The sequence below is a fragment of the Symphodus melops genome, assembly GCF_947650265.1.
Source record: "Symphodus melops genome assembly, chromosome: 1".
NCBI classification, from domain to species: domain Eukaryota; kingdom Metazoa; phylum Chordata; class Actinopteri; order Labriformes; family Labridae; genus Symphodus; species Symphodus melops.
Genome location: NC_136691.1, coordinates 851625 through 869466, shown reverse-complemented (window position 1 = coordinate 869466; position 17842 = coordinate 851625). Strand labels below are relative to the sequence as shown.

The 17842-nt window shown below is 44.7% G+C and overlaps 2 protein-coding genes across 2 annotated transcripts in view; both read left to right on the top strand.

Annotated features, from left to right (window-relative positions):
• Positions 1-580, top strand: part of LOC306829981 (cytochrome c oxidase subunit 7A2, mitochondrial-like) — a 3939-nt gene extending 3359 nt beyond the window's left edge. Inside the window, exon 4 of the mRNA XM_079353198.1 lies at positions 316-580. Coding sequence (XP_079209324.1) covers positions 316-371 — 56 coding nt within the window. The 3' untranslated portion in view covers positions 372-580. The remainder of the gene's footprint in view (positions 1-315) is intronic.
• Positions 581-5321: 4741 nt separating this feature from the next.
• LOC306835603 (collagen alpha-1(XII) chain-like) overlaps positions 5322-17842 on the top strand; it is an 86335-nt gene continuing 73814 nt past the window's right edge. Inside the window, 10 exon segments of the mRNA XM_079362246.1 lie at positions 5322-5548; positions 6269-6388; positions 10373-10489; positions 12247-12390; positions 13555-13614; positions 14509-14772; positions 15526-15690; positions 16287-16460; positions 16562-16852; positions 17107-17700. Coding sequence (XP_079218372.1) covers positions 6307-6388; positions 10373-10489; positions 12247-12390; positions 13555-13614; positions 14509-14772; positions 15526-15690; positions 16287-16460; positions 16562-16852; positions 17107-17700 — 1891 coding nt within the window. The 5' untranslated portion in view covers positions 5322-5548; positions 6269-6306.

The window sequence follows — 17842 nt, the reverse complement described above, 5'->3', positions numbered from 1 at the left end:
TTTATTTTTATTTTAGTTTATTCAAGCACTTAAATTTATTATTTTTTATTTTAGTTTATTCAAGCGCTTGAATTTATTTTATTTATTTTAGTTTATTCAAGCACTTCAATTTATTTTATTTTTTATTTTATTTATTCAAGCGCTTGAATTTATTTTATTTTTATTTTAGTTTATTCAAGCACTTAAATTTATTATTTTTTATTTTAGTTTATTCAAGCGCTTGAATTTATTTTATTTATTTTAGTTTATTCAAGCACGTAGATTTATTTTTGTTTTATTTAAGCACTTAAAGTAACCCGACTTGTCTCCCTGCAGGAACTGGATACGTCGTGTACGAGCTGGTAAAAGCCGCCTTTCCAAGGAAAGCTTAACTCCTCCTCCTCCTCTGCTGAAGCTGTTTACTTCCTCTTTATAAACCAGCCAGCTGATCTTCACTGTAAAAACAACAAAAGGCTGATAAACCTCCGTCTGTTTCCTGTCATGGTGGGATATTGTTTCATGTTCATGGGATCAATATTTATTTTTCTTGCACACTCTCCGATAACCTGAGGATCAATAAAAAAACCTCTCATGACCAGAACCTGTCTGTGGATTTTCTTTACTCTGTCGGTCCCCGAGTTCAGTCGTCACGCTGTGACATGAAAGACGTCCAGCTGTTCGATGTGCTCATGCAAAGGAAGCTCACAAACAGCTGAAGGTCGCGGGTTCAAGTCCGGAGCTCGGCTGAAGGCAAGCAAGGTTCAGAATCCCCCAAAGCTAGGCTGCAGCGCCCTCGTGCAACACCTTAATGTGCAACAGCCTCGTGTGCAACTCGATGTGCAACACCTACATGTGCAACGCCCTCAGGTGCAGCGTCCTCATGTGCAGCGGCCTCATGTGCAGCTCCTTCATGTGCAACGCCCTCATGTGCAGCGGCCTCATGTGCAACGCCCTCATGTGCAACACCTTCATGTGCAACACTTTCAGGTGCAACACCTTCATGTGCAATGCCCTCATGTGCAACACCTACACGTGCAACACTTTCAGGTGCAGCACCTTCATGTGCAGCACTGATTTCACAATAAAAAAAGGAAGTTGACTAAATCTGAAAAAAGCAACATGATGAGTTTGATCCACGATTCTTTAAATCGAGCAGCAGATGTCGGGAGTCAGTGTGTAAAAACTAAAGGCCCCAAAACAGCAGCAGGAGTCGAACCTGTCACCGTATCTTCTCTTTCATTCAGCGAGTAAATGCTCGTCATGATTTCTCTTTAAAATCAGTTTTTGAATCAGTAAAAATGCAGCTTCCAAACCAAATAGTTGAACATGATTCAATTAACATTTTTAAATATTGAATCAATTAAATGTTTCTTCACATCTGCAGTAAAAGTGGAACACAATCCTGAGTGGATGTTCGGGTTCTCGTCACTAGAGGGCGACATTCGCTAAGAAATCAGTTAAAACTGTCAGAATTAAACAGTCGACGTTTGATGGTTGCGAGGGTCGTTTATCAAGACTTCAGCAACGATGCCGCTGATCTCTCCTCAGCTCCAGCAGCAGAAGAATCTGAAGACCTCCCATCATCCCTGCAGCTCTGACATGTATACCGCGGTTTGTTGTGAGACGCAGTTTAAGGACGCCGTGGCGTGTGGCGTGGAAGTCTGGTGACTGATGCTAATAAGAGCAACCACCTGCTGAGCACCAGGAACACAGGAGGCCTCCTGATTCCTTCTGAGGACAAATATCATAAACATGTCACATCATAGGTAAATATGTAAGAATACATTTCTGACTGGTCACAGGGCAGGAAGTCGTCACAGGGCAGGAAGTCGTCACGGGGCAGGAAGTCGTCACGGGGCAGGAAGTCGTCACGGGGCAGGAAGTCGTCATGCTTCACTTTGTGTCTCGGCTGGATTCCTGCTGTCGTCTGTTTTTATTTAACGCCGGGTGTAAAAACACACGACGGCCCCGCGGGGCCTGTTCTGATACCGGTCCACACCCATGTTCTGATACCGGTCCACACCCATGTTCTGATACCGGTCCACACCCATGTTCTGATACCGGTCCACACCCATCACACATCATTTAACACTTTGCTGTCAGTCAATGAGCTGCGAGCAGATTCCTCCTTTTCAGACCGGAGGAATCTGCTGCGTCAGGGTGAGAAGAACAACTGAGAAGCAACAGGAAGTGTTTGACGGAGAGAGAAGGGGGGGGGGGGGGGGGGGGGGGTCACATGCAGCGGGGCCGAGGTCGGATTTGAACCTACGATCGCTGCAATGATTCGTGCTGCTTGCGGTCGTGTGATTTTGTGCCTCGCCGACCGCGATGCCTCTGACATCGGGCGAGAGGCGGGGCTACTCTCTGGACTATTCGCCAGCCAATCACAGAGCTGACATGTAACCAGCCACACTGGTTCTGCAGAGTCGGCAGGTGAGCAGCGTGTGATTGGACTGTGAGAGGACGCCGGAGAGAAGCCACGCCATGCAGACTGCACACAGACAGACAGGGATTCAAACCAGCAACCTTTTGTGCTAACCACTGCAGCTCTAAAGCAACCGTTACACTCGTTTAAGTCACGTCTTTACGATCAGAGCTCATTTACTATCTTTTTTTTTTTTTTTTTTTATAGAAATAGTTAAAACCTGCGTCACTTCCTGGTGCGTGACCTCACAGGGACTCACACCTGCAGCCTTTGAGCGCTTTTCATCGGCCTGCTCGGCGAGGAGCTGATCGCCCCCTGGTGTTCACAAAGACAACCAAAACGCTCCTGCAATACGCGTTGCATCCAGGGCCGCCCCTGGACAAGTGGGGGCCCGACGCTGGATTTTCTTTTGGGGCCCCCCCTTCCAAAAACATAACAATCATAAAAAATTACAATTACTAACAAATCAAATGAAGAGCCTCTATGAACACAATAAAAACACAGACTGATAGGTTATAAACCTGAGCCAACACATGACCACCAACTGATCAATTAAAAACTCTTTTTTTTTTCAATAAAGCTGAAAATATTAACTATCACCCTAACAACTATCATCTCTTCTGTCTCATGGTTAGCACGAGCAGACATGCTAGCAGTTTATGTTTATATGCCACAAAGTTTTTTCTTTTTTATTTCAACAACATACCAACCTTCAAACACGAGCCACTTCCTGTTTGGACTTTTTCTTTCTTTTGTTGGCTCCTGAATCGTGTTGACGTTTGGAAGTCATCTCTCTCTCTCTCTCTCTCTATCTATCTCTCTCTCTCTCTCTCTCTGTCTCTCTCTCTCTCTCTCTATCTATCTCTCTCTCTCTCTCTGTCTCTCTCTCTCTCTCTCTCTCTCTCTCTCTCTACCTGCAAACAACTGCCTGCCGGCCCATCTGACCGCTGATTGGTCAGATGAGCTTTCAATCATTGCGTCTCTTTTCTCTCTCTCTCCTGCCTCACCTGTGGTCATGAGCTTTGGGTCAGGACCCAAAGAACGAGATCTCGGATACAAGCGGCCGAAATGGGCTTCCTCCGTAGGGTGGCTGGGCGCACCCTTAGAGATAGGGTGAGGAGCTCGGTCACCAGGGAGGAGCTCGGAGTAGAGCCGTTACTCCTCCACATCGAGAGGAGTCAGGTGAGGTGGTTCTGGTCCGGATGCCCCCTTGACTCCTCCCTAGGGAGGTGTTCCGGGCATGTCCCTCCGGGAGGAGGCCTCGGGGTAGACCCAGGACACGCTGGAGAGACTATGTCTCTCGGCTGGCTTGGGAATTCCTCGGGGTCCCACCGGAAGAGCTGGAGGAGGTGTCTGGGGTGAGGGAAGTCTGGGTGTCTCTGCTTAGACTGCTGCCCCCGCGACCCGGCCCGGATAAGAGGCAGAAAATGGATGGATGGATGGATCTCCTTCCTCGCGCTGACTTGGTGGCGACGCAGAGAATGATGATCCTTTATTGATCCCGAGGGAAATTCAATTCACATGCGCAAAATGTGGCCCCCCCATGGATCGCGGGGCCCTACACACAGCGCGTGTTCTGCGTGTAGGGAGGGGCGGGGCCTGAGTGACATCATTAGACAGTCCCTCCAGGATGTCGCGGACTTTTGGAATGAAATGAATGTTGTGATGTTTTTAGCTGTTTTTTTGCGGCAGGAAACAAAAATTGCAAAATAAAATAAATAAAAATAAAATAAAGGGAATATCAGACATAGTGAAAAGAGCACACGCGCAGTCAGCAGCGCCTTTCTGAAAAGAGGAAAGAGCTCGGCGCGGCCACACGAGAGTGACTGTGAGCGCGCGTGAGCCCGACAACAACGCGGACGGGTTCGAGCCGAATGATTGGTTGCAGGACCCAGGAATACAGGTCAGTTCTTCGGGCTTCGAGTGTTTGAGGGCCGCGCGCTCCGACCGCAACGATTATGAAGGACGACTCTGATTGGTGAAAGTCGAGGGGGGAAACTATTTTAATTGTTCAAATTTGCAGACAAGTTGCGGTGATTGGACAAAATTGCAAGGTCGCTCAGAGATCGCAGGGATTGGTTGAATTTGTGTGACCCGACTTCCTGGATGGACTGATTAGAATCAAACACGATTATTTCATGATGACAAGTTGCCATCTGCAGCACCACATATTGGCCTGCAGGGCGGCGCTCTATCTGGATTGACAGTTTGTATTTGCTCCTGGAGTTTTAGTGGGAGCTGTGCCAGCTGAGTTTAGAAAAAAATGAATAAATAAAGAACTCAAACTGGAGTCTGTTTCACACTTCTGGTGAACCTGCATGTTTTAAACATGTTAGTGGAGGAAGCTCTGTGGGGAGAAAATGACGGATCTTTGGTTTTTTGGAAACACAATCAAGGGGAGGGGGGATGTCTAAACTGCACAATCATGCACTTCCGTTTTCCAGTCTGGCCATCTGTTCAACTCTAAATAAGTTTTGAGGCAAGACAGTTTTCCTTTAAGTCATTTTGATTCTCACGACAACTGTTCCTGCTCCATTTAATCCCTCCGAACACTCCAGAAACTTCTGTTCCGCTCCTGAAATCCGGAGTGATGCATAGTAGAGGAAAAGTCTGCCTTTTGGGGTTCATATTTTCCCATTGATTCACAGAATGAAAAAGCCTCCCTCACTTTCCCTCCAATGATCCCCCCTTCTTCCCGAAAAAGCGCCGCTGTCTCCTCGCGGCCGGCCCGGGACGCACAGAAGCCCTCCATCACCGGAAAGGAATGCACACAACTATGTAAAAGTTTCCGTGTGTGTGTGTGTGTGTGTGTTTGTCTCTGCGCGCGCGTGTCGAGGTTACGCATCATTTTTTTTCTTCTTCTTCTTCTTTTGGCTCGGTTGGATGTCGTAAGAGCTCGCGGCGGGGCAGGCAGAGCTGGGAGCAGCCCCCCTGTTAAGTACCAGATTGTGTGGAGACTCTTCCCACTTGGAAAGAGGCTCGCCGACGCGTCTGGGAACCAAAAACCCGCGGAGCTCTCCGACTTCAACACCGGACACCTCACTCTCCCCTTTTCTCAGGTTGGAGGTCTACAACTGAGACTTTAACCTGCTTTTTATTTTTACTCTCAAACCAACAAAGGAAATTCATCTGTGTCACCTTTAGGTCAGTCCTGCATGATATTCTGGATTATTTCTCCTCGCAGTATCACGTTTATCATTTTAATTTAAAGATTGTATAACTGACAGGCTGTGATTATTCCCACATTCTCTGTACCTTGTTGTATTTTAGTTCCCATCCACTTTGGATCGGGATACATCTTGAGATACCTGTGGATTACCTGTTCCAGTGCCGTGCGTAATTGCGCACCCTGCACGGGTTTGACGCTCGGTTATCCTAGAGAGAAATTCTCCGCTGGTTAAATCTAATCTGCAGAGGTGTTTTAGTCTGATGTGGATGTTTAGCTGGAGACAAAGTGCAGATAATCACGCGTAAAGCGAGCGCGTGCAGATTCGGCTTTATGCGTCTTTATGCGGACAATTGGTTACGAATCAAATTAATTATTTGTTGTTTAAACCTGTTAAAATGTGGATTCTTTTCTTCTTTTTTTTTTTTTACTTCATCGTGTTTTACACATGAAGTCTGGCGTTTTATAGCTTTGGTCTGTCTGGGGAGAAGTTTTTACGAGCGCCAGGTTCGTGCAAATGTGACTTTGTTCAATATTCTTGCGGTGAAAGCAGCGTTTAAACCCATCACTGACAGACTGAAGTGATAAAAGATGAAAACTAAGTCGAATGATGGAGGTTTCTTGGAGGTCTTGTCAAACGGAGGGACCGCCGGTGATGTTGAAACTCTAACGCCGCTTCCTCCGTGTGTCTCTCGCAGCTTCATTCATGCGCTGCTGAGCTCAGAGGAAGCTGAAGATGAAGAGCAGGCTGTCTCTAGCCGCGGCTGCCCCCCTGGCACTGCTGCTGCTGCTGTGCTTCGCTCAGGCCCAGGGTCAAGGTAAAGCTGCTCCTCCTCCTCCTCCTCCTCCTCTTCCTCTTCTTCTTCTCTCTTGTGATCCAGCACCTCTGACTCCCTCTCATTTCTCTCTGTCTCCAAATGTGAAGCTCAACATTTAGCCTGAATAAAAAAAACAATAATCATGCACAGAAAGCAAATGTGTCTGTTTCTGAATTGATTGTATTTGAACTGTGTTTTTGGCTTCTGTTTAACCTTTCTTCTCAAAACATCCAGTTCCCTTTTAGGATTTTGAAAAATGTCCCCTCGAAGAGGGAAAAAAAAAAAAATCTGCTTTCAATTTATTAATAGGAGTTTTCTTCCAATATCCAGAAGCACTTCAAAGTGGCTCAAGCCAAAGATACAACTATTCCAGAGCAGTGAAGTGGGGCCTAAAACCACCACGAAGAACAACATGTTTCATTCCAGAAGTTTCATTATCTGGCTTTTTGCCCAAAAGGACAAATAAGTCCAGTAATGTGATGCTTCATTTAAAGTCTATCAGTTATATTTCTATTCAAAAATCAATCTGAGAAGAAGAAACAAGGAAACTGTGTTTTTTAAATCTGTGCTGCCTCCAATCTGAGGCTGTAAAACTCAAATGATTTATCACACGGATGTAGTTTGGGTTTCTGTCCACCAGGAGGAGCCCTTACTCAAAACTAGCGAAGCCAACGTTTCTCCAGTTTAAAAGAAAAAAGAGAAAAAAAAAACAGAAGGCACGTGGCCAACTTTCCTCCCTCCATACTTTCTCCTGGTGGAACAGAAAGACAAATTATGACTTTCACATTATTTTCCAGAGTTGAAGAGAGGAGAAAATCTGCTCTTCTGCTGCTCGCCTCTGGGTTTTCTGAGACTAAGAGAAATAAAGAGAGAGAGAGAGAGAGAGTAGTAAAACTCATCAAATCATCCAGAGGAGGAGGAGGAGGAGGAGGACTTTCTTTTCTCTCCTTCCAGCAGAGCTTCTGACCTGCTGTGACCCCCTTTAATGTCCCGAGAGGGCCCTCCAGAAGTCACGGCATCCTAATGGGGTCGTATATATATCCTGGGATAGTTTGACAGGTTGGGGCCGGAGCGACAAGTTCAAACAGCTCGGAGAGAAAAGAGTGAAAAAAAAAAAAAAAAAAAAAAAAAGTTGGTCTCTGTTTCAAAACTGTCACAACGTAAAGCCGTTCACAGCAGAAGATGTGTGTGTGTGTGTTTGAATGAGTGTGTGTGTGTGTTTGAAAGAGTGTGTGTGTGTGTTTGAATGAGTGTGTGTGTGTGTGTTTGAATGAGTGTGTGTGCATTTGGATTTTTTTTTGGGGGGGGGGTAGTTTTTTGTTTTTGGTCGTTTGGAAACAGAAGCCGCCGCCCACCGCCCTTGAATTGATTCTCCAGGTTGGTCGATCCTCCATTTTTGAAGTCCTGTCCCCCTCCCAGTCAAGCCTGGACCCTGAGTCCTGGCTTCACGACAATATTTTACAGTGATATTCTTCACCTCCACACTAACAGATGAACCCGGTTGGCGGTCAATAATCAAATGTCAGATCCAGCTAGATTTACTGTTGATTGTCGTGCGATGCATTTACCCTCGTCACATTGCATTACGGAGCTCAGCTCATCATAGATCAGCATGAACTGATTTAAAGTTAGAAACACTGATCCTACCTGTTAGATAGTGTTCAAGGAAATCAATTAGTTTGATTAAAGGAAAAGTTCAAAAGCGTGCAGATACCGAGGAAGCAGGACGATGCATTAAAGGTCACATTCTCTAAACTCCTCTTCACCATGTCTACAAACCCCCCCATGAGGAGAAAAGTCCATCCTCTCCGTCTTCTGCCTGCTCAAACAGGCTGTTTGGAGATGTTCCCTCCATGACATCACAAAGGGCAGTAGCCCCTCCCCCAGGTGGGTGACACTCCCACAGCTAGGTGTTTGTTCTGCCCTCTGAGTCTGCCTTCTCACCGTAAACAATAGGACATGGAGCCAGAAAGCAGCGAGTACACCCGAGCCCTTCCAGAGAGGGGGCGTGGCCAGACACAGCTCATTTACATATTTAAAGCTACAGACACAGAAACAGCCTGTTCTGAGCAGGGCTGAAATAGAGGGGTTTATAGACATGATCAAATACAGGATCAGAGAGGATTTACAACAACACACTTCACACACATGATGAAGAGGAGCTCTGACACTGATTTCACCTGAAGAAGAAGAGGAGATCATGTGACCTTTAAGCGAGTCTTGTTTCAATCTGTGACATTCATTAAGTTCAGAAAAAAGAAAAGCCTTTTATTCTTGGTTTTGCCGTGCCTCATGTTTGATCTAATTTATAATCTCTTTAAATAATTGAATGTGACAGCGTTTATACTATCGTCCTGTTAATCCTATGCTGCATGAAAAACCCGTCCAGTCACAACCAGGCAGTTTGTTATTAGCTACTCGTTGTCGTTAAGCTAGTCTAACTTGTTTAGTTGTAAAATCTGTTTTTCTACTTTGTAAAAAAGTTCTTATAAAGATTTGAATTTAAGCTAGCGCTAAAGAAATCAGTGCATTTTAGCTATAGCTAGCTTGTTACGCAGCGCTACCTTTTATCATGTCCACCCCAACCTGAAGAATATCCCTTTAAAATATTACACTATGAATAACCTGTGGTCCCTCGTGTACATGGAAACTTTTGTGTCTGTCGCTCCGAGTTGTTGTTAACAACTTTTCCTGTACACATGCATGACTCCCCGTGTCAGTAATCCCAAGTTCAACCTGAGTCTGTTTGTTTGTTTGGTTAACATCACAAAGATCAGCGGCTCTTAAACCACAGTCTGGAGCTGGTCTGTGGTTTAGCAGCCTCTGGCTTCGTTTGTGTGGAAAACCTGCGCAGAAAAACAAAAAGACGTACACATGACTGTGTGTATTCTTTTCTGAGGTTTGCAATGGAGGAGACGCACAATAATCAGATCCTCATTGTATAATCAGCGCAGGAGAGTGACTCAGATTTGTGTGATTTTTTTGTTGTCTGTCAATTCAACATCACGAGTTGGATTGAGGTCATGGACCCGGCAGGAAGTCAGCCGGTCCATGTTTTAGTTTGTCCACAGGGACAGAAACCTTTTTTTATTGTTAATCCCAGAATCAGCCAACAGTCAAACGTTTGGTCGGATAGAAACCAGACAGAACGTTTCAAGGTCAGTGAACGTGACCTCTACGGAATCCAAGAAACGTAACGTAAGATCTAAACCCTAAAACCTTCAGACCGTGACACAACAACAAGGTCGTCGGCGTGAGTGAGAGGCGACTTTTTATCGTTCTCCATTAGAAGTAAAATGCTCGTCACATATCGTAACAACGGTTTATTCATCGCCGTCCTTCTTCTTTGTCCAAGATTACAGACTACCGCCCCCTGCTGGCGTGGAGAGCTTATTCCTCTCACGCGTGTGCAGGACGTACGTGGACGTTAGCTCGTCGGCTAAAGTCTTTACGGTGTGTTCAAGTGAGGCGACGTGACGCGACACCGAAGTCGGCCTTCGTCTCCGTCTTGTTGTGTCAGGTCGTTCGACGTAACTCGCAAACACGTCATTCACGATATCGCCTCAACTCAGAGGTCGTTTATCGGTCTCGTATTTCACAACTCGGCGAGTTCACGATTCATTGAGTTTTCTCTTGAAACAGTCGCAGCCCAAACTCAGCAGCGTTTAAATCTTCCCACACTGTTTGTGTTGTGTTTGTTGTCTCAGTGTTGTTTTTGTTGCTTGAGTTGTTGACCGTGGCTGCCCGCCACTTGAGCTCAAACGGAGGTCATTTTTTTTCTTCTTCTTCTCTGAAAATGGCCTCTCTAAACATCTGTAGTTTTTGGTTTTGTCTTTGTGTCGTTTTGCTCTCAACAGTGAACTTGTCAAACTTCAACCCTGGAAGTGTTGACTGTTGGGAAAATCCTCTCATACTTAACATTACTCTACATCCGCCTCCCGACAGCTGCGCCGTTAACCGTGTTTGCTTTTATCCCCTCCACAGTGGACCCTCCGTCAGATTTGAGGTTTAAGATTTTAAATGAAAACACGGTGCAAATGATCTGGAGCGGACCACAGACGAGGATACAGGGCTACAGAATACAAGTGACCTCAGACACAGGTGGGTGCTCATTAAACCTGCAAGTTATTTCCTGCCGATGCTTGTAACATTACAAGTGCCATAAACTCACTTACACATCAGTCTGCCCGGCAAGACTCGACACTCCCCGCAATTATCTGGAGATTTCTGCAGACACATGTTTGGCTCCGGGAGCGCTAATGATAAAAGAAAAGGAAAAACATTATCACTGCCATGGAAAATTGTCAGCGTTGGTTTAGCAGAGGAGAGTAAATCTTAAAAGCCTTCACAGTACATTAAACAGCTGTGATGGCTTTCAGAAGAAGAAGAAAATAAAGAGCTGTGATGTCAGCTACATCGACTGAAAAACCTAAATGCTGACTTTTATAAATGTAGGGAAATAATCTGCAATAATCTCAATAAATGCAGAAGTTTTTAGTCGCATGCATGTGCATCTTTATTCAAAGACATGAAACTAATATGGAGGTGTGCATAGTTAATTCACTCCCTGATAATGGATGTACATGTGTCTTGTTTATCCATTTTTATTGCAGCTAAATGCATCCCTGCAGAAGGACTGCAAAATATAAAATAGACTTCCTTATTGTGCATCTCCTCTGAAAATGTCTGTTTCTTTGCAAAGTAAAATAACAAACAAAATCTACAGAAACAACAAAATAGACAATATTCAGTGCAGGAAGAGGAAAAACTCGAAGAGCTTATTTGAAGCCTCCTCCAAAAAAATGCAGAAAAATAAACTAAAATGTAAGATGCAGAAAATGGACACAAATATGTCCTACAATTAATTTTTGTTGCCTCCACCCTTACATAAAAAAACTGTTACCGACACTTCAGAGTCAAACATCGTATTTAATCAGTCTATGAAAAAGTGTCTTCTGTCGAGTCTGTACTTAACTTTACTTATTCGTCGTCACTGATTTGCCTCGTTACGTGTAACGGGACGCACGCGTATTTAACGTACGGTAAGGCTCAAGGTTATGATGTAACTATAATGTGCTTTTAATTTAACTAGCTTGATGCTGTGCGAACTTTAGGTTACATAATTAAGATTTAAAATGGTCAGTTAGTGTAAAGTATAAAACTGATGAAAGAAGCTAGCGGCTAAAGTCAACGGTTGACTGAACGGTTAATGTTAGCTAATAAGTTTTCACATGAATAAATTACTGTTGCTTACTCCATTTTTTTTCTCAAAATCTACTAGCGACAAATCTAGCGCCTCTTTATTCTGAGAAGTGACGGCCGACCTCGATGAATCAACTTAAAAGACTTCTAAACATACGTTTGACGTTATTTCTCTCCGACGCCGTTGATTTCGATTTCACGCTTATTGCCAGTTACGCAAATTAAAAAATATCAGAAAGTTTTCAGGAAACGTTAATAGATCAAGTCCGCAACTACCCCGCGCTATGATGTGTCGTTGCTGTTGCCTAGCAACAACAGACATGTGCGCCAAAGCAGCTGTGCGACCGTCAGCGTCTGATTCACGGGGGTGCTCCCTCTAGAGGAATCCTGTGGTAATGCAACGTGTTTCGATGTGACGTTTGGTTTCAGGGAAACGAGACAACTTTTACTTATTTTTTTTCTTGATTTTTTTAATTTTATTATTTTACAACATTAAATTTCAGAGCTTGATTCGTCTCGGTGAACGAGCTGACAGCTCGAGCTTTGATTCACTGATTATACTCACATGTGGGATCAGGTCCTCCTGAAGCCCCATTTTGACGAAGCAGCGCTACAGTTTCCTAATGGCTTCCCTCTGACTTTGTGCATTCTTGTAGACGAACCAACCAAAGAATTTACTCTGCCTGCATCTGCAACTAAGACCACCATCCCAGACCTGATTCCAGATGTGGATTATGTAGTAACAATATCTGCGTATGCTGGATCAGAGGAGAGTCTACCCATCTCCGGCCAGATCACAAGTGAGTCACCTTGAACCTGACTCTGTGTGTGTGTGTGTGTGTGTGTGTGTGTGTGTAAATTAGCAACAGACAGCCAAACCAGTGCTAAAAAATGATATGCAGCTGGTCATCTTTTGAAGAAAGTCGACATGATGGCAACCTGCCCTCGGGTTTATAAACCAAACTGGATATAAAACAGGTCCAGCGAAAGGCTCGACAAAACAACAGGAACGTCTAATAAGGAGAAGCTATGATTGGACAGGACAGTTTTTTTTACAGTATACAGGACGGCCAGATATACACATGCTAACATCATTTAGCGTAAGGCCCAGGACTTCAGATGGTATCACATGATCTTCATTACTGTGTTCATCTGTTTTGAGCACGAGCCCAAAAGGGACTTTAAATTTATTTTCTCGCTCATGGAAACAGAAGTTGGCAAAAACCTCTTCACCACAAGTTCCATTTAGTCTGACATTCAGGATGGATTTAGAGAGTTTTCTGCTCGGCTAACGTTTGAAAGCTTGGACTGAAAACCTGATTGTGCAGATATCAGCAGCACAGCGAGACGAAACCCAGCTGTGCGACATTTTCTGTCTTAAACTGTGTAAACGCCCTCATTCACACTGCAGTGTTTAGAATTTAGACTGCAGTACCCCGTTTTAAACACCAGGGGTCAGAGCTACATATTGCTCCTTTAAAAGAAACAGAATGTGAAGATTTAAAATATTTTTTGCAGTATTAAGAAATCAATAATTTAAGGGATTAATATCCTTGACAAAAAGGCAAAATATGAAATGTAGCAGTTTGGGTCAAAAACAACTTCGGTTTGAAGGGACCAGAAATAATCAGAATCAGAATCAGGTTTTATTGCCAGTTACATTTACACATGAAAGGAATCTGACTTGGTTTCTTTGTGGATGAGATAAATCAGCTGCAGCAGGTTGATCTCCAGTGAAAACTTCACGGCAGCAGTTCGATGGGGTCGCCTGCTCGGCATCACAAATCCTGCACGAAAAGAAAAAAAAATGTTGCACAAGAAAACCCTCAAAGGAGATAATTAGGGTTTAGTATCTGTGATCTGCAGTTTGTCTTTGGTAATGACAGGAGAAGTTCTAAACACTTGCACCTCAGCCCGGATGATTTAAGTCGTCTAACCTTACATTTTACATGAATGCCTTTCAGTTGAGTCCAGCGGCAGCTCAAGAGGAACTCCCAGGAAACCGGACGCTTCAGATTCAGTCAGTAAGTTCTTTATTGTATTTCTTTTGACCGTCTCTGCTGATCGGGTTTTGGTTCATTGTGAAGATAATGAGTCACGAACGTTCAAGTCTTCATCGTGTCTCCTTGAGTTTCCCACTTTTTCCTTTCTGGACTCTAATTCTCGCTGCTGGGCGGCGGCCATCAGCGTTGAGCTCAGCGAACCGCACAACACCCACTATTGTAAAGCAATAATCAACAGTACGAGGCCCCAATAAATCTCTGAAGTTTTCAGTCATCTGTTCGTCCCCTGTCGGCCAATTATGCCAGCGTGGAGGACGCTGCACATGCTCAGTGAGGAAGGGTCATAGGTGGGGCGGGGGAGGCGGCTGCTGGAGTGAACTGAGCCCTGAAGTGGAAACCATTACAGATGCTGGTTTACAAGAGGACTGCTGCTGCTGGTGCAGCTCTGCAGTGGATTGAGGAGGTCCTTCTGTTTTTTTTTTCCTTTTTTCTCAAGAAAGGAAAATCACAAGGAAACTCCCAGTAACATGTACAACATACATCATCCAACATCCATACAGGGCAGTCTGATTTAACCTCCATGCATCTTAATATCGGTTTCTGGGTTCTTAAATAAACTAGAAAAATGACAAATAATGAGCACTGAACCGGGTTAGTTCAATAAAACATCTCGTTAAATGCACCAGCAGCACTTTTCCAGGGTTTTATCTGATTATTAAAACATCTTGCCAGAAACAAGTTTTATTTTTCCAGAAGCAGAAACGTCACCATTTAGGGAACTCAGAGTTCTCGATTGAGATCCTAAAAGGAAGAAACGTGACGCGTAGATTAAGTTCAGTTTAAGTGTCTTCCTGTCGGAGCGTCACACGACGTATATGGACGTATCTGTAATCCGTTAACTCACTTTCTCCCCAGAATGCTCCTTCAGTGCCACGGCCGATGTCGTCTTCTTGGTGGACGGCTCCTGGAGTGTGGGCAGGCCCAACTTCAAATACATCCGCAACTTCATCTCAGCCACAGCCGGCGCCTTTCAGATCGGAGAGGACAGAACCCGGGTGGGCGTGGTCCAGTACAGCAGCGACGCCCGGACAGAGTTCAACCTGAACACACACCTGACCAGACCAGCGCTGCTCCGAGCCATCGGCTCTCTTCCGTTCAAGGGAGGAGAAACAAAGACAGGTAGTTGACCTTCTGCTGTCCTATAAGCCCCGCCTTCAGCTTTGCCCTTGATCATTGAGCCTTAATGCAATCATTTCTTCCGTAATCATTCTTTGACGTTTCATTTTGAGCAGAACGAGTTTATTGTTCGGTAAGCGTCTGCGTCGACTGACCTCGTTTTGTCTGCTGGCAGTGCTCACATTGTTTTTCCATGCATTTCTTGTTGCTAGGTTACAAAAATGTACCTCCACTTCCCTCATTAACTGACGTGAGGTGTTTAATATTTGCTTTAATTCAAGAGTGTCCAGGCATGAGCTGCAGCTTCAGACCTGGAAATGGTTCCCTCGTTCGTTTCTTCTCCACTGTCGTTGTTGTTGTTGTTGATCAGAAGTCCGTCCACTTCTGGGTTTTGATTGGTTAGTAGATAAAAAATGAACACTGCCAACGCTCAGGAGGTTTTCGTGCTCTGGATGTTGCTCTAGTTTTTTAAATTAAAAACAGAACAGAAAGTGAACTCAGTGGACCCTTAAAAAGTTTTTTTTAATTTTGTCTGAATGAAGATGTGTCGTTTCAAACTTTATTTAAGGTTTTGAATCTGGTATTCTTCGTCTTTATTTTTCAAATCATCGGCCTTCCTTTTTTAAAGGTGAGGTCAGACTGTACAGAGTCTGACGTCATTCCTGCTGGTCAGTCAATCAGACAAGAAGTGTTACAGCTCTGTTATGTCAACCAACACTTTCTTTAAAAGCTAATCCTCTGCCGTCTCTACTCCAGGCGATGCCCTCGACTACCTCTTGAGAAACACTTTCACCGAGGAGGCCGGCAGCAGGAGCACTTTTCCCAAAGTGCTGGTGATCATCACGGACGGCAAATCTGAGGATCCAGTGGAGAGTTACGCCAAGCAGCTCAGGAGCAGGGGGGTGGAGATCTTTGTCCTCGGTACGACGCCAGAACAAGTTTATTACATTCCACTTCCTACATTTTCCATTCCTATTTAAATGCTTCTGAGTGTCGTGACGTAATAACAGAAGGCATCATTAACATGACAAGCGAGTGATAGCAGGTTTTATGTCTGTGTACGACGGGGCGTCTCACTCAGACTTTCCACAATACGAGGGAGGAGAAACTGTGCTGTTGCTATGGTGTCAAAGGAGCTGCTGATGAAATAATAATAACATCTTCTGCTATTAGACGAGAATCCAAGTCAAGATTCATATCCTCTTTTCAGATTCAAACAAAGGAGGCTTTGATTATCGCAACAAGCCTTGTCTGACTTTTTATCAGGGCGACAAAGACCACAAAACACAAATGCATAAAGACACAACATGCTAACGCTTCTAAGTAAATATGGATGGACTGAGTAGACATAATGCTCTCCCCGTTCCTTCACGAGCTTCTTGATTTGATTGGCTGCTTCGGGCCAAAAGTGAAATAGACGATCCGATCAGAATGTCAAACCTGGAGGAAATGAAGCCATTGACTGTTGTCGCCCAACACAGAAGGATTGAATGCACCATGTTTTGTTTTTTTTCCAGGCGTACAACAGGCGGATCCAGAGGAGATGAAGCTGATGGCCTCCTCTCCTCACAGGAGACACATCTTCAATGTCGCCAACTTTGACAAGATCAAGAACGTGCAGAGAGACGTTATCGCTCAGGTGTGCGCTGGTGTCGAAGACCAACTCAACTCGCTTGTCAGCGGAGAAGAAGGTGGGATGTACTAAAGAAATGGACATTTTATTTACTGCTGATCTCTACTTACCAAAACGAGATTCAGACAATTCAATAACTCTACAAATGTTGGTTTTCAGTTGTCGAGCCTGCCTCTAATCTCCAAGTCGTTGAGGTGGCCTCAAAGTCCATACGAGTGATGTGGGACGCCTCCATTGGAGAAGTCTCCGGATACAAGTTGCAGATGGTCCCAATGATGACCGGCAGCAAGCGCCAGGAGCTTTACTTGAGCCCAGGTCAGACGTCGGTGGTGGTCAGAGACCTTTCTCCTGACACAGAGTACCAGATCAGTCTGTACGCCATGAGGGGCCTGGCGCCCAGCGATCCTGTCATGGTCATGCAGAAGACATCGCCGGTTAAAGTGTCAGTAGGTGAGTAAAGACAGGGATACTATTCTCTAGATAAGTCAAGCCAAAGTAAAGAGATTGCCAATGTGGCACTACACCTTTTAAAGTAAAACCATTTTAAGGTATTGAGCATAATTCAAGGAATCAATGTGTCTTACATCAACATTTGGCTTTCCAGCATGAAGGAACACTAAACATTTAACGTTTCATAGTTTGAGACGGGAATAGTGTTCTGTAATGGAAGCTCGTCAATTCCAACTTTCTTCATCCCAAACTAGAATGTTCTCTTGGCGTGGACGTTCAAGCCGAAGTCGTCCTCCTGGTAGATGGATCCTATAGCATCGGTTTGGCTAACTTTGCTAAAGTCCGAGCTTTCCTGGAGGTGCTGGTGAACTCCTTTGACATTGGGCCAAATAAGGTCCAGATAAGTTTGGTCCAGTACAGCAGGGATCCCCACACTGAGTTCTACCTAAACACCCATCATAACCTGAATGCTGTGGTCAAAGCTGTGAGGTCTTTCCCGTACCGCGGAGGCTCCACCAACACCGGCAGGGCGATGACCTACGTGAGAGAAAAGATCTTTCAGGAAGTCAGAGGTGCACGCCCTGATGTGCCCCGTGTCACCATCCTCATCACTGATGGGAAGTCATCCGACGCCTTCCGGGATCCGGCCACCAAACTGAGGAAAGCCGATGTGGAGATCTTTGCTGTGGGTGTAAAAGACGCTGTACGTTCTGAGCTGGAGGCCATTGCTAACACACCCGTGGAGACCCACGTGTATACGGTAGAGGACTTTGATGCCTTTGAGAAAATTTCCAAAGAACTCACACAGTCCATCTGCCTGAGGATCGAGCAAGAACTTCGCAAAAGGAGTAAGTAACATTTCATGTTTACACTCTATGCAGATGACACCATGCTCTGTTAAACTTATTTTAGGCCATTTACTGTTGATGTAGGGTTGGGTATAATTTAGTAGTGATAAATTATGGATCAAAGTATGGCTATGTTCCTGTA